This window comes from Hemicordylus capensis, chromosome 3, assembly GCF_027244095.1.
Source record: "Hemicordylus capensis ecotype Gifberg chromosome 3, rHemCap1.1.pri, whole genome shotgun sequence".
Classification (NCBI taxonomy): Eukaryota; Metazoa; Chordata; class Lepidosauria; order Squamata; family Cordylidae; genus Hemicordylus; species Hemicordylus capensis.
The window spans coordinates 14,179,252-14,202,810 of record NC_069659.1 but is presented as its reverse complement, the minus strand read 5'-3'; the positions used below and the strand labels follow the sequence as shown (position 1 = coordinate 14,202,810).

At 45.3% G+C, this 23,559-nt stretch overlaps 1 protein-coding gene across 27 annotated transcripts in view; it reads left to right on the top strand.

Moving 5' to 3' along the window:
- The window catches only part of DLG2 (discs large MAGUK scaffold protein 2), a 1,429,269-nt gene that overhangs the window by 911,545 nt on the left and 494,165 nt on the right, over positions 1–23,559 (top strand). Inside the window, exon 1 of one of the 27 annotated variants that reach the window (XM_053304296.1) lies at positions 12,609–12,872. The exons of the other annotated variants lie outside the window; for them this stretch is intronic. Coding sequence (XP_053160271.1) covers positions 12,870–12,872 — 3 coding nt within the window. The 5' untranslated portion in view covers positions 12,609–12,869. Of the gene's footprint in view, positions 1–12,608; positions 12,873–23,559 lie in introns of those variants that run through there. 27 annotated transcript variants of the gene reach the window in all.

The window sequence follows — 23,559 nt, the reverse complement described above, 5'->3', positions numbered from 1 at the left end:
GTCCCCTGTCCCCAGAGGATTCACAATCTAAAAAACAAACATACAAAGTAGATATCAACAACCACCACTGGAGGGATGTTGTGCTGGGGTTGGATATGGGCATTTGCTCTCCCCCTGCTAAATATAAGACAGTAACTTGAAAGGTGCCTTTTTGCTCAGTTTAACTGAGTCAGTTAGCTCTGAAAGAGAACCCTTTGGTATCCTGAAGTGTAGAAGGTTCCTAGTTGGATTTGTCCAGGCCTGGATGAGTGACTGTCCATACGCCTGGCTTGGTTGCCTGGTGCTGCTTAGTGAGGAATCCAGTCCTGTTCTTGCCATTTTATTGTATTTGACTGATGAGGGATTCAAGCGGTGAGTCCAGACATCCTGTCCAAGAACTACTGCTTCAAGGAGAGAGCTGCAGGCAGTTCAGGACAGGATGCAAACCATGGCTGAACTGAAAGGGGAAGGCAGCTTTCATGAACATTTTCATCTGCATCAAAAGATGCAATTCCTGGCAATTCTCCAGCGATTGTTTGAAAGGAGGTGAAAGTGTTTGCCTATTCAGCATTACTACTGAAAACATTACAGGAAAGCCCCAGCTTACAAACACGTTGTGTTCCAAACATTTGTTTGTAAGTTGGATGTCCATAACTCAGAACACATATATAGTAAATAGAAACTGCAGGTCAAAAAGTAATATGTTATGCAGGGGTGTGCAACAGGGGAGAAAGACTGTGACCTTTACACTCTATCTGTAGGCTTCCTGGGGGCCTTCCATAGTTGACTACTGTGGGAAACAGGAAGCGATCCTGGTCCATGGTCTCCATGAGCACCCAGATCCTGGACAGCTCCAAGGGCTAGAGCTGGGACCTTGGTCAGAACTAATCAGGGTACATAGGAACATAGGAAGCTGCCATATACTGAGTCAGACCATTGGTCTATCTAGCTCAGTATTGTCTTCACAGACTGGCAGTGGCTTCTCCAAGGTTGCAGGCAAGAATCCCTCTCAGTCCTATCTTGGAGAAGCCAGAGAAGGAACTTGAAACTTTCCGCTCTTCCCAGAGCAGCTCCATCCCGAGGGGAATATCTTACAGTGTTCACACATCTAGTCTCCCATTCATATGCAACCAGGGCAGACCCTGCTTAGCTAAGGGGACGCGTCATTGCTACCACAAGACCAGCTCTCCTCTTAGTTGGGGGAAGTTCTGTTAGATTGCTATTTCACCGCACTGGTGCCTCCTTTCTCTGTATGTCAGCCAATAAGAAATATATGAATAAGAAAATACTCATCTGGACTGCCAATGCAGTCTGTTTATTCAGAGAGTAAATACAGAGACCACAAGTCCCCCATATTGCCTGCGTCTGATCCTAGTCCCTTGAAGTTTTGGGTATTCTTAACTCTTAACTAAGGGTAGCAGGTAATGCCGCATAAAATGATGTTGCTCCAGCAATGTGTAGCAGCCAATGGCTTTTCTTATAGCTGTGGCATGGGCAGGGTGAATTGCCCCCACTTCCTTCCTTGGAAAAGTGCAAGGTGCCCTGCCCAATTCATCAGGCATTGACTCTGAACATGTTCTTCAGGAAATACTGTTAGAGGTTGTTGATTTTTACCCACAATAGGTAAAACAGCAGAGCACTAAGGAATGAGCACACACTCCAGTTACACAGTAGGTAGCAGAGGATGGTTTGGATATTGCAGCTATTTAGAGAAAACACATGGAGATCCTTGTATGACTAAACACTAAACATTTATTGGTTAAATACACTTCGATAGGAAAGACCTATATCTAATCTAAAGGAGTACATAATGGATGGGTAAGGAGAGAGAGAGATATGTTTCCATCTGCTCTCTAGGAGGAAAGAAAGGGTTGTGACTCAGCACAAGAAGTGCAGCAGAGTCAGTTCAGGGGTCATAGAGTAGGGACAGATAGGGAGACCCTGACTCACTGTCTTTACTCCCAATGCCCCTAGTGGTCATTAGGACAGTTGGTGCAAAAGGTCGAAAGATGCACTGGAAGTTCACCAACAAATACCTGCTAGTTGGAGAGCAGGGCTGTGCCCTTGGGTTGAGACAGAAGTGCAGGCTCAGGTTCCCCTAGCTCTCCTGGTGAGGCATCCCCCAGCAGCAAGGAGCCACCCAGGATCTGAATGCTCAGTGGTTTCCAGCTTGTCTCCTCCTCTGAATTCTCTGTTTCATTCCCCAAGGTTGTGGGGTCCCTGATAGGGATGTGCAAAACGTTTCGGTCACAGATCGATCTGTGCCCGAAACGAGCAATTTCGGGTGATTCGGGGCCGAACCGAATCACCCCCAATGCCCCCCGATATTTTTCGTGCCTGAGCCAAATCACCCCTGATTCATGCCCGAAAAATTCGGGTGATTCGGGATGACGTCTCTTTGAATTTCTCACCTTTTTGCCTCCATTGATTTGAATGCAAAAATGTCTGATGTGACGTCAGCTCGAATTTCGGGTCACAGGGGCAAAATAGCGGGGTGTGGTGGTAGTGCCTAATGGGTGGAGGCTACCACCCCAATTGCAGGGGAATTGGGCAAAGGGCTGATTTGGGGGGAATTTTTGAAGTTTTGGTGTCTTTGGGGCAGATTGGGGGCATAGCATGGGATCTGGGCAAAAAGAGTGGGGTGGGGTGGTAGTGCCTAATGGGAGGAGGCTACCACCCCAATTTCAGAGTGATTGGGCAGAGGGCTGATTTTTGGGGAATTGTTAAAGTTTATGCGTCTTTAAGGTTTTTCCTCATAAGGTATAATAATGGAGCTTTCAGCAGCCCCATAAGTGCACTTGGGGGGTGCTGGGGTGGCCCAGAGTGAGTGGTGGTGTATTGCACATAGGGTACCAACCACCCCCATGGGTTTCTAACCCATGGGGTACAGGGTTCTGTTGTTTCTGAGGTATTCTGAGTGTGGATTCTATGATAGCAAATAAGATTTTCAATGAAACCCCATGAATCCACTCTAATTTGCTATCATTGAATCCACACTCAGAATACCTCAGAAACAACAGAACCCTGTACCCCATGGGTTAGAAACCCATGGGGGTGGTTGGCACCCTATGTGCACTACACCACCACTCGCTCTGGGCCACCCCAGCACCCCCCAAGTACACTTATGGGGCTGCTGAAAGCTCCATGTATACCTTATCAGGAAAAAGCTTAAAGACCCGTAATCTTCAACAATTTACCAAAAACCAGCCCTCTGCCCAAATCCTTTGAACAAATTCAGGTAGCTTCCTTGCCCCTACCTGGCACTACCACCAACCCCACACTGCTCTAGGCCACCCCTTTGCCCCCGACGTGAAGCTATACATTTGCTGACACCTCCATGCTTCTTTATGGAGAAAAACCTTAAAGATGCGTAAACTTCAACAATTCCCCAAAAATCAGCCCTCTGCTCAATCACTCTGCAATTGGGGTGGTAGTCTCCACCCATTAGGCACTACCACTCCACCCCACTCTTTTTGCCCAGATCCCACGCTATGCCCTCAAACTGCCCCAAAGACACTAAAACTTCAAAAATTCCCCCCAAATCAGACCTTTGCCCAATACCCCTGAAATTTGGGTGGTAGCCTCCACCCATTGGGCACTACCACCCCACCCCACTATTTTGCCCCTGGGACCCGTTTTTCTAACCGTAATCTATTCGGATTCGGATTTAATCCGAATCCAAACTGAATCAGGGGTGATTCGGGTAGCCCATATTCGGGCACAGAACAGAACGGGGGTGATTCGGTTCAGGTCCCGAACCGAATCACCGAAAACCCGAATTGCACACCCCTAGTCCCTGATCTATGGTCATGACAGAATCTAGATTCAGTGGAGTGGACCATGGACCTCATCCATGGTTGCTATGTATGGGAAGTTCTCCTGTCCAAGCCCCAACTCTGGTCCTTTGGTGCCACGGCCTTTCCTTTTGATGGGGCTTCCACAGGAGAGTTTCTTTACAAACAAAGCTGTATTGATTTGAGACAAACCACAATGAAAGCGCCCCCCCCCTTTCCCCCCTGCTGACTTGCTTTTGTCTCGAGACACAAATTGCATTCTTCCTTGGGAGGAGTAAATTGCATTTTGGACTGACAATCTGCAGGCTGCAGCATCTTTAATTGAAATGGGTGGTGATACAAGCCGAGGAAAAATGCATTTTTAATGGAAAAGGCAACTGACCTTTTAAGTGTTGGAGCACTTGTGGGAGTTGTCAAAGTGAAGTTGGCTTTGAAGTGGGCTGGATCTGTCATGAGGGTATAAACATTGTTCTGGAGTTTGATACAGTGGCTTGATCATGCACTTTAGATTTTCAAAGAGCTGTCTAAGCATTAACTCATTCTTTCAATTTTGCTGTTTTTAAAGAAGTGGCCTGCTTCTAGGGATGTGTGCAGCCCCTCCCCTGGTCATGTATCAAAACTCTTTTGGTTTCTTCCCGAATTCTTCTAATGCTCCTTCCAAGGGGCCAAGCTAAAGGTGATGTTGTCAGCCCTGAATGGCTTCATTTTTCTTTGATCCAGCATTTCCCAACTGGTGTGCCAGAACACATTAGTATGCTGTGGACACAGGCCAGTGTGCTGCACTGCCTCACTCAGATTCAGCACCAAAAGCAGGGGGTTTAAACATAAATTAATTAAATTAAATCACATTTAATTTAAATGTAAATTAAAGAATGCATCCCTCCTGGTGCATAAGGGAGTGGTGAGTCAGCTCCCAAAGTGGAAAGCTTAGACTCCCTGCTTTTGGGGCTACTTGCTCTCTGATGCACCAGAAGGGACACATCCTTCCCAGATGGGGGAGTCAGCTCCAAAAGTGGGACATTTAAACTTATGGCTGTTGCTTTTTGGCGTTTTTATGGTTCTTATGGTTTTAACTGATTTTAATGTGCATGTGTGATTCTTATGGAGTTTAATTGTTTTGTGGGTTTTTTTAAATTTTTGTAAACCATCTTGGGAAGAGTTTTTTCCTCTTCCATTTTGGTAGTATAGAAATTGAATTGAATTAAATGAGATTAAATTAAACTCCCTGGTTTTGGAGTTTTGACTTGCTCCCTTAGGGCTATTTGTGCCAACACATGGTGCAAGGCTGGAGGAGGAAGGAAGTGAAGATAAGTCTTCACTCAGTGGCTTTGACGCCACACACAAAAAAGTTGTGAGTTTTAGGGGGCAGTATGCCCTCCCTTTTTAAAATGTAGGTGCTCTCAGGATGAAAATGGTTGGGAAATGCTGCTTTAATCAATGCCACCCAGACCAGGCTCTCCTGTGGTGGAGGATAGGAGAGCTTTAGCCATACCCGCTTCTATGGTCCCAGTCTATGCGTGGGGTGGGTGGGTGTTCAGTTCTGCTGCTACTTTGCTTCGGAAATGGACATGGTGTGATGGGAATGCCACTGTGAATGACATCTACTATGGCATCCCTACTGTTGCTGTCTTCCCCCTGCAGGATTCCAGGGGGACCTCGAGTGTCCCATGAATGAACCAGGCTGCTACTGCAGGAATACGGTGGGGCAGGGCTGGGGGACACACCCTTCAGGTAGCTTGCTAGAGGTTAAACTGCCTCTGTTGAGAGCGAGAGGCTGGAATAATTCTGACTCATCCTGTGTGGAGTTGCCAACTCTTGAAGTGTAAAGCTGTGGTAGCTATGTGGGGTGCTCTGGATCAGGAGATGGAGCAGCCCAGAGCATGCCCCGTGATGGAACCAGGGGACGGTAGCTTTTGGTGGGCCTGAGAGCAAATGCAGAGCCCAGAGCAAAAATGGCCTGTTGTTTCCCTAAGGATACCACTTCAAGAGATGGTTGTTGGGATGGGGTGAATGTCTTTGCTTTTTGGCCTTCTGACACCTGATCTCAAAGGGAAAAGAACAAAACTGCCCAGGCATGTTTTCTTCTGATTGGTCAGCTCCCCAAATGACGGGGCAGGTGATAAAGGGCCAATAATGTGCCACCGGTTTATATATAGCCATTGACTCTATCCGGGCAGCAACATCTTGATCTAACAGAGTGGGTCACAAGTTCTGCTGTCCTGTAGTAGGACCTGTGATGAGAACCTTCAACTGGAATTTAGAGGGGGGTCAGAGATGAAAGTGGGGATGAAACTCTGCCCTTTTAACCTTCTTTACCACTGCCTGGTGTGTTGTGCAATCTTGGAGAAGCCACTGCCAGTCTGTGAAAACAATACTGAGCTAGATAGACCAATGGTCTGACTCAGTATATGGCAACTGCCTATGCTCCTATGTTATGGCAACAGTGCTTCTCTCTGGGGCCACTACCTGGCAGCTGCCATGTTTTAGCCAGTATATCCATTGTGCAATGCTATGTCATGACATCATAGAGGGGGCTTCTGGGGGAAAGACGACCGCTGGTGGCCCCTGAGGGAAAGCTCTGCTTTCGCCTCCACCTCCAGTTAATTGGTCCCTTCCCAATTCTTCCCTAAAAGTCATTAAAATGGTCCCATATTTTTAGTGGGTCGTTAAAAATGGGAGGAGGTCATTTCAGTTCATTGGTAAGGTGTGACAATAGCTTACTGTGCTTTGGAGAATACCAGTGGCTAATAGCTTAACAAAGCATTGATGCTATGCAAGATGCCCTGTTGATTGCTTCAGCTAATACAGCACTAACGCTCACAGGGTGGATTTCAATGATCTACCCTTCTCCCTGATATAGGCACAAGCTAATCAAGCTACTATGGCTGAAGACCCCACATTATGAGGGGTCTCTGAATGACTGAATTCCAAGTTTCATGTAAAGGCATTTCTAATGTAAATAGGCTTGTTGGGAAAGAACTGTTTGTTAGTTTATTCGTTTTTCATTGCATCTTTGGCAAGGAAAAATAAAGATTTATTATTTCTATTTTCATTGTCCTTTTTGTTAGAATAATACCCTTTTTTGTAATGCCATGGGGCCTTTTTATCTTGACATAGCTTAGGGTTCCAGTATGTCATAATCTAGCCTTGCTGTGTGCCACCTAAAAATATGTCCCTGAGGGTTGCATATGTCTCAAGGACATATTTTTGGGTTGCACAGAGTCCATCCAAGGGAAGGGGAGGTCATCAAAATTCACACACACCCCAACATGTGCAGCATTAATCAAAGCAATCAGCAGCACCTGTGCCACTCACATAGCATAGTTAGTCAAGAGAGCCAATGTGGTGTAGTGGTTAGAGTGCTGGACTAGGACTGGGGAGACCCGAGTTCAAATCCCCATTCAGCCATAAAACTAGCTGGGTGACTCTGGGCCAGTCACTTCTCTCTCAGCCTAACCTACTTCACAGGGTTGTTGTGAGGAGAAACTCAAGTATGTAGTACACCGCTGTGGGCTCCTTGGAGGAAGAGCGGGATATTAAAAAAAAAAGAAAAAAAAGTATCAGCCAATGTGTTATTTATTTAGACTTTCCTCTTTGCATCTGTCTTCTTTTTTGTCTTGCCATGGCCCTTCTTTCCCCTGCAATCTTAACTAAGGCCAGCACTGAGAGTAGCACAATTTGTCTTTTAAATTGGCTAATTTGTCTCGCAGCTTTTGAAAGCAATGTTCGGGCCTCATTGGCTCAGGAGGCTCCTTCTGGTTGTTTCCTTAGTTAGCTCAGTACTGGTATCAAACATGCAGGCAGTTTGCTAAATCTTTTTTCTTTTTCTTTTTGTTCTCACGTTGTTTGAACAACACTTTTAGGAATGAAACTCTTAGGACAGTTTGGAAGAATTTAATCGGCCTATAGAAGTTGCCATACCATATGGCTTCTTTAGTGATGGCTTCAGGCAAAAAAAGAAGAAGAAGAAAGCAGAATCTCCCCCCACCATGCCTGGGGGCACAACACAACCCCTAAGTGACCCAAGTTAAAAATAATCTCCTATATGCAAGCTGTTCTTTAATTACCCACAGTGGGGTTTCTTTTCACTTTCCTCTGAAGCATCTGTAATTGGCCATCAGCAGGAATTGGGGCCCTGTGAATGTTGCAGACAAGATTTTTGAGCAGTTATTCAACTGAACTGAAGTAGGCGATTTGTTTTGGGGATATTTACCTTTCATTTGCAATCTTGCCCTTCCTCCAAGGAGCCCAGGGTATGAGATTTATCTCATTTTATCCTCATAACATAGTTTATTTAATTATTGTTATATTTATATACCACCTTTCATAAAATTATCCCAAGGTGATTAAGTAGGATCCACATGTATAACCCTCACACATGAGGGGGATAGTACTGCCTGTCCCTGGCCTCAAGGACCACACCTCTGACCACCACACATTGGGGAGGATGTTACCTCATTCCTAACCTCTGTACACTGGAAGATGGTTGAGAACAGGTTTCTGCATGCATACAGTTGTGTGCATGTACTGTAGATTCTTCCATGCAATCAGCACCCTGATTAATCAGGGTTCCTGATAAAATTGAAGTTTGTTTGTTTGTTTGTTTGTTTGTTTGTTTGTTTGTTTCTTGTATGTATGTTTGCATGTATACTTGTGCATGCATAGAAACCCCATTCCTACCTTACACCAACCATATGTGAGGCCAGGCGGAGAGCTTGTAGGAGTGTAACCACAATGGCTAGAACCAGCTGGTGCAATCCCGCTGGGAGAAACTCTAGTTTGGAGAGCAAAGCGGTGGCAAATAAAGTTAGTAGGGGATCAAGGACTTTGCTATACATGACATACTTTCAGAGAAATCCCTGCTAAATGAGCAAAGAGGCAACTTTTTCAAGTGTTTTATATACATTTATAAAATATAAGATAAACATAACTTTTAATATAAACTTAGATTTTTATTAAATATAAGTTATATAACATAACTTTTAATATTAAAAATTATTTTTTCATAAAATATAATATAAGTTTTTCTTATATTTAGCAAAGGGAGAGCAACTGACCCTATCCAACCCCAGCACAGCATCCTTCCAGTGGCTGTTGCTGGTATCTGCTTTATTTTTCTTTTTAGATTTTGAGCCCTTTGAGGACAGGGGGACATGTTATTTATGTATTTTTCTATGTAGACCGCTTTGAGGGCTTTGGTTGAAGAGCGGTATATAAATATCCGTAGTAGTAGTAGTAGTAGAAACAGCAATCAACTTTGTTAGTTTTTGTCTTATTAATGAAGCTTGTGTCACATTTCTGGAAGGGCGCAATAGAAATCGAATAAATAAATAAATTGTCAACGGTATTCAGAAAATGGGCCAGATTCCTGTTAGGAAATAATGATAACCTCCTGTCCATGGCGAGATGGAGCCATAGCTCAGTGTTGGGGCATCTGCCTTGCATGCAGAAGGCCCCAAGTTCATTCCCTGGCATTTCCAGGTAGGGCTGGGAAGGTCTCCTGCCTGCAACGCTGCAGAACTGCTGCCAGTCCATAGGCAATACTGAGCTAGGTTGACCAATGGTCTGATTCGGTATAAGGCAGCTTCCTATGTTCCTATGGCGGACAGACTCCCCACCTTGCTTGCTGTCAATCATTGGGCCTCAGGCCAGGAAGCAGGTGGGTCCCACTGACATTCTCCCGAGCATTTCAGGGCTCTCAGGAAGTATGGTGATCTGGACTGGGAGGAGGTCAGGCAGAAGGTGACCACCCAGCAGCAGTGAGGTCAGGAGCGCATAGGCCTGGGGGTGGGGGGCAAGACCTGGTTGCTGGAGAGTCCTTGAAGGGGTGCCTTGTCTTCAGGGTTCAGGAATGGTTGTTCAGGGGTTTGTGTGTCTGTGGGGTAACTGGGATACTGAGCCTGGCTCTATTTGTGGAGAATCCTCCTGGTTGGGATCATCTAGGGCAGGCCTGCTCAACTTTGGCCCTCCTGCAGATGTTGGCCTACGACTCCCATAATCCCTGGCTATTGGCTAAAGTGGCTGGGAATTATGGGAGTTGTAGTCCAAAAACAGCTGGGGGGCCTAAGTTGAGCAGGCCTGATCTAGGGGCTCCTGGATGAGGGGGAGACCTTCAGAGGATGCTATAGTGGGACAAATATGCAGTGGGTCAAGGGAGTGTGATTCCTCCTCTGCAGATGATTCCCCATCATCAGAGGATGTGAGGACATCGTCAGGACCGTTGTCAGAGGGGCTTCTGACACTTGCCTAGTCTTCCCTGTCCCATCCATTCATTGCCTGGCTCAGGAGCTACCCTTAAATTCCCAGGCACCATGGCAAGCTGATGCCTGGGAATTGTCCTAAGATTTCTCCATGGGAAATGTCTTTTTTCCTGCTGCAAGCTACATGTGGCACTCGTACACTGCTGACTTCATCACTGTGCCCATTTCAATAAAACACCAGTGAAGATGATAATTCTTCCCCCACCCCAAAAAGAGACATCAACAGGGCTTTGTTTTTACAACTGGAGATGACAAACACAAGCATGGGTTCTCAGTCATCTCCAGTTTTTCCTCCAGCACAGTACAGGGGAAAAAATGCAGCAGGATGCTAGCAAGATTATCCCACAGTGCAACAGCTGTCTCTCATCCGACGCTCCTCATCCATCCAAAGAAGGATTCTGATTAACATTTTATTTGTGAAATAGCAGTTTGATAGCCTGGGTCTAATTAAGAAATTTACATAACACATCTAAATTCCCTTTGCTCACACATCTGTGGCACCTCTTCATCTGAAGTACATCTTTCAGAATGCCGAAGTCAGGCGTTTCTGATGGCCCAGGCTGTCTTTTTCTGCTGAAAACGCTTTCCTCTCTTAAAAAACATGAAAAAGAAGAAACTCATCCTTCAACACAGGTAAGGGGAAGCTAGATCGCTGGTGGTTTTTAAATATTGGATGTTGGTACTGGCTGGAATTCAAATGAAAGAAATTAAAAGTTGGGGGGCAGGAGAAGGGGTAATGCCCCTCCTTGTTAATAGAATGGGTTTTAAATTATGGGAGGTGTGGCAAGAGGGACATTTTCTTCCTCCTCCTCCTCTTCCTCATTTACAATATTAGAAGTTGGGGTCAGCCAAGAAATTGATTGGCCATAAATTCAGGATAGATAAAATGAAGTACTTCTTACTGATTTGCATATCTTTTGGAGAGGTCACATTGAATTGATTCTGGCTTTTTAGATCTCACTGGTTTCCAATTTCATGCCACTGAAGAAATTGGCAAGAGAAAATCATCGCTTTCCAAAGCGTTCCTATAGAAGTGAGTAAGGAAAGGGGAATTATTCAGAAAAACACAGATAGCATTGGGTGAGGAGATAAAAGCGTCTTGCAGCTGGCTCAGAGAGCCTCCTGCTAGATGGCCATGCCTTATGTCAGGGTTGCATACAACTTTGGCCCTCTGGCTGTTGTTGGACTACAGCTCCCATTATCCCTGGCTGTTGTGGCTGTGAGATGCCACAACAGACTATAAGAACTGTAGTCTAATAACAGCTGGAGGGCTGTAGTTGTGCAACCCTGCTCTCCATTTATGTGAATGGCACAAGCAGTGACCATATGGTAAGGGTATGCTGGGCGTTAGGCTGGAAGTAGCTCTCTCTTGCCTCTGTGGAACTGGCCCAGCAGCATATAAACAAAGCCAGTCTGGAGTAAGGGCATTAAAAAAGACTCTGCTGGATCAGTCTGAAGGCACATCTAGACCAGCATTCTGCTTTATGCAGTGGCCAACTACGCACATCAGGAAATCCTGCATGTCGGGGGGAAAGAGCAATCTCCTTTCCCATGGTTGTTCCCTAGCATTTGTTGTCCAGAGGCTTGGCACCTTGGATCCTGATGGAAATATACAGATAACAAGGTTATTACCTGTTGATAGCCCTATCCTCCATGAATTTGGACCACAAGGGCTGGTCTTGTGGTATCATTGTCCCCTTTGCTAAGAAGAGTCATCCCCAGGTTGCATTTGAATGGGAGATTACATGTGTGAGCACTGTAAGCTATTCCCCTTTGGGGATGGGGCCACTCTGGGAAGAGCATTTGTGTGCTTGCATGCAGAAGGCTCCAAGTTCTTTCTCTGGCATCTCCAGAGGGTTGAGAGAGAGAGAGAGAGAGTCCTTCCTGTGAGAAGCCACTGCCAGTTTATGTAGACAATGTTGAGCTAGATGGACCATTGGTGTAATGGTAGAAGGCAGCTTCCTGAGTCTCTGTGTTGTCTGTTCCGCTTTTAAACCCATCTAGATCTGGCAGCATCAAATTCCATAGTTTGACTACATGTTGTGTAAAACAGTACTTCCTTCTGCCTGTCCTGATTCTCTCAGCACTTATTTAGCTTCAACAGATAACCCTGGGTTCTAATATTATGGGTGCGGGGGGATTTCTCTCTATTCATTTGATCCACACTGTGCATAATGTTGTTGTTATTGATAATAATAATAATCATCATCATCATCAAATTTGTACACGCCCCAAACTTTTGTCTGGACAGTTAACAATAGCATAAAACCAGTTAAAAACATACACAAAAAACTTAAAAACAATTTAACAATTTAAAAACAAACCAGAGATTAAAACCCAAAAATATTAGGAAGCTGAGAAAGCTTTGGCGAAAAGATGGGTTTTCAGGTGTGTGTGTTTTTAATTGCCAGAGATGGGGAAGATCGTATCTCAGCAGAGAGAGCATTTTACACCTCTCTGTAGTTATGCAGAACCATCAGTGCCTGGGCACTGATTACTTGAAATAGCCACAGCTCCTGTATTAGCTTCAGGTGCAGCAAAAATGGCAGGCAGCAGAGAAGCACAGCAGCAAATGGCTAGAGGAAGAGGGAGGAAGGGAGGAAGCAACTCCCTTGCCAGCTCTGACTTAGCTCCCGAGCCTCAGGAGGTGCAGAAAGCTGGCCTTCTCAACATCCCTGATGGCCAGACACAAGGAATGCTACTATCTGGGTATCAGTGAGAAGCTGAGCTCTTTCTCTAATGAGGACACCCCAGTGGAAGTCCAAGTCTCAGAAAAGATCGTGTTCACAATGGATGCCAGACCCAAATCATAATAGGACTGTCTTCAGACAAATCTATGGTGAGAGTCCTTCTTAACTCTGAATAGGATAGCATGAAAGAAGGTACTGTAGAACCTTTAAAGAACACTCCGTTCTTTTAGATGCCAGGTAAAGATCTTTTTGTTCACTCAGGCCTTTTACATTTTGATTTTAAATTTTGATTTTTAATGAGTTTTTAATTGCTTTGTATTGTATTTTGTATTTCCCCCCTTTTTGCTCTGTCATGCTTTAATGTGTTTAATTATGTATTTCATGTGTTAATGTTGTGTTGTGAGCTGCCAAGAGAACAATTTTATATGGGGCGGCTAACAAATAAAGTTGTTTATTATTTTATTTTATTTATTAAGGACATTAAGGCGCTAAGGACAACACCTTCTGAGGCTGTACTTCATGTTGTAGATACCTGTTGCATTAGGGTACAACAGGTATTTCTGACCCACCCTAAATGTGAGGATTAGAAATCCTAATTTCAGTATTTCCCCAGCCTCCAAAGTCAGGGTGTTTAATGATGTTGTGCTCCATGCTGCCCAACACACTGTTATTTCTGAGCACTGGTACAAAATCATCTTCATGCTGTCGTAATTACGTTTCCTGCAGCTACACTGCTGTTTTGTGTGATAAATGTGCAAGTGTGGAGGAAAGGCATGCATTCCTAAGCATCTAGGGACACAAACCCAGAAGCCATGACCAATTAGGGCTTCCCAGTCCATGTCCATAACCGTTTAGGAACATATATGGCAAAGAGGCACCTTTTAACCTGGTGATTCTCTTTATTTAGCAGGGAGAGATTAACTGGCCCTATCCACCCCCAGCACAGTACCTCCAGTGACTGTTGCTGCTGGTGCCTATCTTATGTTTATTTTTAGATTGTGAGCCCTTTGGGGACAGGGATCCATCTTATTTATGTATTATTTCTCTGTGTAAACCGTCCTGAGCAGAAACCCTAATCTAATGATGTCCGTTATTAGCAGCAGTTCTCCTTCAATTTCGCCAATGGAAGGATAAAGTAGAAATGAGCATGAAATGTATGGAATGAAGATGTAACGTATTGAAACAAGAGCACATAGGAAGCAGCCTTATACTGAGTCAGACCATTGATCCATCTAGTTGACAATTGCCTACACTGACTGGCAGCAGCTCGTCAAGGTTTCAGACTGGAGTTTCTCCCAGCCCTACCTGGAGATGCCGGAGAATGAATCTGAGATCTTCTGCATGCAAACATGCAGATGTTCTTCCACTGAGCTGTGGCCCATCCCCTAAGGGGAATATCTAACATTTCTCCGATATAGTCACCCATCCAAATGCAAACCAAGGCCAGCCCTGCTTAGCAAAGGGGACAAGTCATGCTTGCTTCCATGAGACCAGCTCTTCTCCCCACACCAAAAACCACCACCTCCTCCTTCGAAAGGATGAATCCAAGAGGGCTTTTTTTCACTCGATCCTCTCCATATCTTACCCGAACCCTGAATGCAGCCTTTCATGTCCCCCTGAAGTCCATGCATTCAGTGTTCGTGAGTAAGAGGCTCTCTGCACATATAGCGGTGCATGTGTGGGGCTCCATGTGGTTGGGAACCCTAGCCTGCTAGGAGGGGCCCAAAACACGTAAAATCATATGCATACAGAGCATACACACCATGCCTCCTCCTTGTGTTCAGTTTACACAGAACGACTAGAATTTTATTTATTTATTTAAAATTTTATTTTACATATTTTTATACCACCCAAAACTTAGGTTTCTGGGTGGTTTACAACAAGATAAAAACAAAAGTAAAACATTGTTAAAAACAAAAACAAAAAATTTAAAACAATTTAAAAATTTAAAAACAATATTCTAAAACAACATTAAAAACAATCAAAAGAGTATCAGTTAAAAGCCTAGATGAACAGATGAGTCTTTAAATACTTTTAAAAAATTGTCAAAGATGGGGAGGCTCTTATTTCACTAGGGAGCACATTCTCGGGACAGCAACAGAGAAGGCCCGTCCCTGAGTAGCCACCAGAGGAGCCGGTGGCAAATGTAGACAGACCTTTCCTGATGATCTCAGTTCTGAATAGAGGTTAGCTTTCACCACTGCAACAGCACTAGGTCCAAGTTTTCCTTTGGCTAGCGATATGCACATGGTGCCTCCACTATTTGTAAATGTGTTATGGTTGTTCTCTTTGTTTAACATGAGATTACAAAGCTCTCTCTCTCTTGCCTAGTTTCTTGCTAATGGAATTCTCAACCAGGGTCCTGTACAATAGCTTTCACTCACAAAAGCTCTTACTGCATCATCCTAGGGAGAAATCTTGGAAGAGTCATCTTTCAGATTTCTTCATGTATATGGATTTATTTTTGCTGGGAGATTTTTTTTTATTTTTTTTGGCAACTTGTTAGTAAATATTTTATGGAGCCACCTGCTAAATAATTCATTCTGAACTCCCTGTTAAATGGGTTTTGCTCCATCTTGCTACAGTCTGTTTTAACTACAGAGTTTCACTTATCCCTCTGCATGCGGCCATGGTATAAATCTGCAGTGTTTGTAGAATTAGGATCTGTGCAGACATACCAGAAAGGTCCAGATATTTTTGGTTGACAGTTCAGAGTCCATACAACTTCCTAGAAGCTTGACCATCTGTTTTGAAGTTATCCCTGCCCTCATGGGTAGGTGGCATTCCCCCCCCCCACCCTTCAGAATGTACTTGTACATGATGTCACATCTTGATGTCTGCCATTCTCTGGTGCATTTTGGAGGGGAAATTGGTGGCAGTTGGCAAGACCTAGCCACCAAAGGAAGCCACCGCACCTGAAATACTGTGCCTGCTACTTCTACTGACAAAGCTGAATACATTGTTTGATAAGCCTCCTGCACCTCAAAAAGTTTGAGGTACTTCCTTGGACTCCCTGCAAAAGTTCCAACGTTTGGGCCATCCGTGAACCCCCTCAAACTCTCCCCCAAAACTAACATTTTTGGCCATGTCTTCTGGTCCCAACACCCTCAAATGTCCTCCCTTAACAGGAGTTTCTTGAGGCTCTTTGCTCTATAAGAACATAGGAACAGCCCTACTGGATCAGGCCCAAGGCCTATCTAGTCCAGCATCCCGTTTCCAACAGTGGCCCACCAGATGTCTCTGGGAAGCCCACAAGCAACAGGTGAGGGCATTAGGCTTGTGCCCGAAACGTTTCGGCAGCCATTGAAAAGGCCGCCGAAACGTTTCGGGTGTCGGGGCAGATTCGGTGATTCGGTGCCAGCGGGGGTAGGGCTTTAAGGGCGGGGGAGAGTGTACTCACCCCCCCGCCGCGTTTCCCCCGCCGGCGCTCTCCGAATTTGAAGCCCCTCGGGGCGGCAGCGTTCCTCCTTGCCGCACCCGTTTGCCCCCTCGGCCGGAAGTGGCCGGAAGTTCCGAGCGCGCGTGCGCGCGCACGACGGGCGCACGCGCGCTTGGAACTTCCGGCCACTTCCGGCCGAGGGGGCAAACGGGGCGGCAAGGAGGAACGCTGCCGCCCCGAGGGGCTTCAAATTCGGAGAGCGCCGGCGGGGGAAACGCGGCGGGGGGGGGGTGAGTACACTCTCCCCCGCCCTTAAAGCCCTACCCCCGCCAGCGCCGATAAATATCGTGCACATCCCTAGAGGGCATGCCCTCTCTCTTCCTGTTGCTCCCCTGCAACTGGTATTTAGAGGCATCTTTCCTCTGAGGCTGGAGCTGGCCTATAGCCCTCAGACTAGTAGCCATGGAATATTGTTAAGTTATTGGTAGAACTCATCGACCATAAGGCGACATAGGGGAGGAGGGGATTCCTAAAGTAAAGACAGTTGTGCCTTAAGTGTAGCAGCAGACATCAGAGAGAAAAGAGGAGATTTCCAAGTTGCAGGGAGTCAAGGTTTGTCCTGTGCTTTGCTTTGATTTTACTGTCTTGTCTACTTTTACTACTACATCATTCTATTTTTGCCTACTTAAAAAAAAAATAATGTTCATGCCATCAGTGCATTTGCTTCTGTCAGATATATGTTGGCAGTTCTGTTGCCCCATTTCCTCCAGCCCTTCAGTCTCCATTTAGACATGTTTTATTGACAATTCTCTGGTTCTGCTGCCATTACAAGGGAAAATTGTCAATCCTTCTGAGCCCTTTAATCACGTTTTTTTGCTCCTGCCTGAATGCTAATCGCCTACGGTGCCTCCTTTACTTAAGCAATGAGATATGACAGGGGGTTTGTTTTGTGGAGATGCTAATACTTATCTCAGGTACATTGTTAGGTTTTAATTGGCCGCAAACAGATTCTGTCATGTTATATAGAAATTATGCGCTGAGGTGCATTAATGAGAGAGATGCAGGCAGGAACTAAATTTTGTTGGGGTGAAGCCTGCACGTGTCTTCTGTGACAAATAAGTCGGTATCACTGAGGTGCACATTTGCTTGGGCACAGGCATGCATCTAATGAAAGTTGCTCTGTCAAGAATAGATAGCTACCTGGCTACAAGTTTGTACTATTTGTATATCTTCTCTAAATTGGAATGTTGCTGCTGTATTTCTTGCCTGCAGCCTACTACTGAGAAACCCGTCTCTTGCTGCAGTTTCAGAAATTGTGGGTGCGGGGGCTGGGCAGTGTTCCCTCTAAGGCATGCACAGGTGCTCACACCTTTTTAATGTCTGCTCAGTTAATTTTAGAGTTTGTATATTTGCTCCCATTTTGATCCTGGTATGTAATAGAGATGTAGCTACAGCTACAGAAGTGGAGCTATAACACAGAGCATGTGTCCCAAGAATACGTGCTGCCCGTTGCCGCTGCAGCCCCTGGCCCCACGTCTGATGTCGGATGCAGGGGCCTGGTGAGCCACACCCCTGCATCTGGTGTCAGACGTGGGGGCCTTGGTCTCCCTTCCAAATGGGGCCTCGTGTCCTCGTTTATGGGCTCCTCAGAGGCATCTGGTGGGTCACTGGGTGAAACAGGATGCTGGACAAGATGGGCCTTGGGCCTGATCCAGCAAGGTTGTTCTTATGTTCTACTAACCAAGATATTATAACCCAGCCCAGAGTTTGTGCAGAGGTGTCAATGACACACAGCTGGGCTGCAGGTGGTCATAAGGGATATGTCCTAGGCCCTAGTCAGCTGGTATCAGTGTAAAGAGGAAAACTGCCAGAGTGGAGTAGGGGAGATATGGCAAAATCTTTCATCATGCTCTTCTGCTGATCTACTGATAGGTACCCAGGTGCCATGGTTGTCAAGTGGTGGCTCCTAAGGAGCAGTCTGGGCCTCTCTTTTGGAGATCTTGGGCCCTGATCTGCTGGATAACATCCTAGCTATACTAGTAAGATGGGAATCTGAGCCACACTGCAGTATTGGTGGGCCTGGGACAGAGACAGAAGCAATATGAACCAACAGTGAAGGAGGGGTACTTGATCCTAGCTCCCCCCTGGTTTCATTTTCCAAAGTCAGGAATTGGCTCAAGAAGATTAGAAAAGGAGGGATCCCCACCCCTGCATTTGCTCCTGAACAAACCAATAATTCCACGTAATGTGGAGGCTGCTGAGTGCTTTGCCTGATCTACCTATAACAATTTGAAGCCACTTAATGGCACAGTGGGGAAGTCATTTGCCTAGGGAGCAAGAGGTTGATGGTTCAAATCCCCGCTGGTATGTTTCCCAGACTATGGGAAACACCTATATTGGGCAGCAGCAATATAGGAAGATGCTGAAAGGCATCATCTCATACTGTCTGGGATGAGGCAATGGTAAACCCCTCCTGTATTCTACCAAAGACAACCACAGGGCTCTGTGGGTGCCAGGAGTCAACACCAACTCGATGGCACAACAACCTATAACTAATTCAAAATAGCCTGCTAGTTGAACTGGTTGTTGATATGGGTTCAAGAGCAAATGATTCACGTCCTATAACCTTCCTTCGAATTAACAGAACTGTAGGGAAATGTAGCACTGAGTCCTGGAGCCTGATAATTTCTTGCTAATATCTACAGATTAAACTAGCTTGGGGTTTTTTTTGTCCCTACCTTGAAAAACTGTTCTTCAGCCCCAAAGCCATCTCCTGACAATGAAAGAATGATAGTTCCTCCTGAACCCGCAAGAATGGTGGCTTTGTGAGCTGAAATCTTATCTCTCTGCTGAGTTACATCTACATACAATAGGTCGTAGTGACTATCTCTTGCATTTACAGTGGTGTTAGAAATGTAACACTTTCAGTCCCGACATCCTAAATGACATTCTGAAAGTATTCTCATCAAGTTACTCCATGAGATACACCAGTGGATTTTTTAATATTTCTGAGCTGTTGAATCTGTGTAGAAGTGGAGATAAACTGTCACTTTTGATCGTATTCTTACAGGCTATTCATTTTTGCAGCTCATCTGCACCATGTTTTATTGCATGAGTGAACAAAGTAAAACCTTTCATAAAAAAGAATTTACATAATGAGTAGAGTTCAGAGTAATTTTATTTGAAAATGCTTTCAGAGATCTCCCCCCCCCTTGTTAGGGATACAGAACGAGATTGCTAAGCAAATGTAGTGCTGAGTTGGTGGATGGCTTTTACACAATTGCCATTGATGAATTGTTCTAGGGATCCCATTTAAAGACGGGATGGAAGCCAGCCTTCTTCATCTCATGTTATTATATGTTTGTCATTGTTCTGAATGATGGTGGGAAGCGATTTTCTTTTCAGACAGCCAGTCAGACTGTTAGATATAGATGTGAAATGCAGGTTGGACTGAATTTGGGGCCCTGTGAGGGTTAGGAATGTGCACGATTCGAACTGGTTCGGCGCCTCCTTTGGAAAGCGCCGAAATGACTTGGACTCCTGCAGCCGAACTAGTTCAGGGGAGGGTGGGAAGAGGTTCCCTTAAAAAGCAGGTAAGCAAGTCCTTATCTGGTTCGCTGCCACCCCACCAAAGGCCGTGTGTGGCTGTGGTGTTTGTTCCCTGCAGCCTGTGCATGGCATCAGCATGCACATGTTTGCTGTGCATGCACTGCGGCCATGTGCATGCCCCGTGCCACACACAGGCTGCAGGGAACAGTGCTGCAGCCATACGCAGCCTTTAGTAGAGTAAGGGCCACACCTGGAAAAGCAGCGTGACAGCAGTGGAGCAGGTAAGGACCTGCTTCCCTGGTTTTTAAGGAAACTGTGCCGTGCCCTGCCTGTGCCCGCATGAGCCATTCATGCACATCCCTAGTGAGGGTCCCTCGCAGATCTGAGTGCTTTTAGTAGAAAAGCAATATAAAATTATAAGGAAACAACTATTTTTTTTTTTATATTTCAGAGAGGTGAGGCTTTGCAGAGTAGGGAAGAGAAGCAAGATATTAGGAAGTGTGGTTGGTGTGTGTGTGTGTGTGTGTGTGTGTGTGTGTGTGTGTGTGTGTGTATCAAACTGGGTCTCAGAAGTCAAACTGCGTAGCAAAGGGGACAAGTCATGCTTGCTTCCACAAGATCAGCTCTCCTCCCAGAGGTTCTAAAAAAAAAAAGTCCTAAGCCAGGAATTGACAAATGTGGGTCTCCAGATATCATTGGACCACAACTCCTATCATCCCCAGCCTCGACAGCTAAGACCATTGCGGCTGGTGATGATGGGACATGTGGTCCAACAATACCTGGGGACCCAAGTTTGTCAACTGCTGTCCTAACCCAAACAGGAAACCTTTCTAGGCCTTTTTGCTTAGGAGAACCCAATGGCTCGCTGGGGTGGGTGGAGCTTGCCCAGAGGGCATAGAGCCTAGCTTTGATGGGTGGAGCCAGTCCAGAACCTAGGAACTCTTTGTGCCTTCAAAGACACTCCACATTTCAGCCACCCTGAGAATTCCATCAGCTGACCCCCAAGGGCCAGACGCTGTCCACCAGGCCCAATAAATCCCTAGCCTCAGAGTTCACTCATCCTCAGCCTGAGCAACTTGTTTCTTGAGTGAGGAAGCTGCTTATGTTCAGGGGTATAGCTATAGGTGGTGGTGATGGGGTATCCCTGAGCCCATGAGTGAGGAGGCCCTGCTGGCTGGGAAACAGCCCACTCTTTGCTCTCCTCTCCTGCCTCCCTGACTCGTTGGCACTGGCTGATGCATCAGCCACTCCTTTAATGACACCGGGGTGGGTTTGCTCATAGCACAGCCCCAACCTCAAGCGAAGCGGCCGTTTGTCTGAGCCAACCTTAGATCAACTAGTCGTAAAGAGACCACAGTGGTGATCTTCTTTGTTCTTAAAGTTTGTTTTGCGAACTAATACCCCAAAGGGAACTTCACTTTCAGGACAAATTGAAAGAGGAGGGGAGATCTGGATCGGGACCCTGTCTTGGTCCCAGTCCAGATTGGGGGGCCCACATCAGCTGTTCAGAAAGCAAAAAATCGACACATAGTTTGGACTGTATCACTGAAGATTTCATCTCTGTGTGGCTATACAGTATTTGTTACTCTTTGCTATCTTCTCCTTGATGAATGGTTTTAAGGCATTGCCAAAAAATAATAATAATAATAATAATTGATAGAGGAGGGTCATTTTTGAATTCTGCTGAAAAAGTTCTCCCAAACCCCATGACAACTTTTGGCTTGCCCTTAGTTGAGAACGCATTGCATATGTTGCTGGAAATTCAGAATTAAAAAACAGCCTTTTTACATGGACACAAGATAACCGTCCAAACATTAATCTGTTTCCCACTGACAGATTTGATTGCTTGTTGCAAATTTCTGCTGGTTCATCTTCCTCTCTTTTTGGCAGAATGTAGCAGTGACTTAAACTAATTGCAAAGTGTTAAACCCAGATGTCTCAAAATCAATTTGAACCTTTAATCTGGATAAACACAGCTCTTAAATCACTCCACGCTGTCCAAAGTTTCCACTTATTGGTCTAATAGGAACCATACTGAAATGTCTAAAAACCTTTCAGACGCAATCACAACTGAATTCTTCCAGAAGCAGAGCCTTTTCTTCACTTGCCCCAATGAAATGGACCCGTTTCTCTGAGGAGGTGTCATGTGCACCTCCCTCATCAGCATCTGCATAAGACCTTTTAATTGCAATGTGCCTATGGACTGAGTCAAAGTCGCTGTTGCTGCTGAATTTCTAAATGTGTGTTAGGTTCTCATTAGGGATCTTAATTACAGTTTTCCAGATTACAAGGCTAGCTCAACTCCCAGTAGAGAACTGGGTTGATGGAGTTCGTACAAGAGGAGAAGAAATCAGGAGCTTTTTAGCCTACTTTCCTTATGGAAAGTAAGCTTACAAGATCAACCAGCAATCCCTGTGTGTGTGTCCCCACATCAACTTTGCAACACCTGGACCAGAATGAACAAAATTGGGTGCAGTTGCTGGGAAATTGTCAAACAAACAAACAAAAAACACCGTGTAGTCTGTGATGATGCCATCACACCAGTGTAAACATTTGAGGCGTAAGTGGGCTAACTTGTGAACTGCCTAACCGATTTGAACCAAATTTGCTACAGCTGTAGAGACACATAGGGATGCCTCAGTGACATAGTTTGTAATTATGTCATCCACCCCAGTTCAAAATGGCGGACGCATGAACGTTTTCAACCAAATTTGCTAGAAATGTAAGGACACCTAGGGACGGCTCAAGGGCATTGTTTGAAGTGATGTCTCATCCACCATGATTCAAGATAGTGGATGCATGAATAGTTGAGGCACAAGTGGGATAACTTGTGGACTGCCTAATAGGGATGTGCACAAATTGATTTTTTTCTATTCTATTTGTGCCCGAATTGAATCACCCTTGATCTGTTTTGTGTCTGAATCTGTCCCCCGGAATCACCCCAGATTCAATTTGGATTCAATTCAATTCAGATTTGGATCAATTCAGACTACTTATGGCGGTCACTGGGGCACCAAATTCAGGTGGTAGGTAGGTTCCCATGGGTGCCACCTACCACCCACATTTCAAGGCATAGGGGCACAGTTGGTTTTTAATGATTTTTTTTTTTAGTTTTTACTGATTTTGTATATCTCCACCATAGAAAATAATGTGGATTTGAAGTCACTCTATCCTTTATTTAAAAAGAAAAAGCGGGGTGGGGGGAGCCAAGCTAAGCTCTAGCCCTTGTAGAAGTGGAGTTATGGAGCAAAATATGTGGCCACTATTTTTCAAGTGTTTTGATTCTTTGGTGTATAATGTTTCCTCATAACGAATCCCTCTGAGGATTCATAGCACTCCTTCATTTCATCTGTTGATTTTGACTGTCATTGGACAGTGCCAGCTGTCAACTGCCGTGTGTCAAATACATCCACCCCACACACACGCACATACACTGGGGTACTCTGTGTGTGTGTGTGTGTGTGTGTGTGTGTGTGTGTGTGTGTGTGTGTGTGTGTGTTTAGGAATTTTTGTTTAGATTCTTTGGTGTCTGATCCACTCTAGCCCCAGACTTGCCCTTATTGGTGCAGCTGGCTTTCTTTCAGTTCCTTTGGCTGGAGATCTGTGGTGGCACGTAGACTGAAGCAAGTGTCTGACACCCCCCACCCCCAGACTGCCAATTCAAGGCCCACTATGATCATAAGACCCAGCAAAATATTAGTGACACTGTACAAAATGTACGTCATGCCAACCCTTCCTTCTAAGAGGGCTTCAAATTATGTTCTGCAGATAAGGAAGTGGACAAGGTTAGACCTGGATTGGAGAATGATTGTCAAGTGAGCTGAGTGGGATGGGCATATGTTGACCAAGGAACTGAATGCATGCAAAACCTCCAAGTGGAATTCTGTTTTCATTGCCTCCAGTCTGCC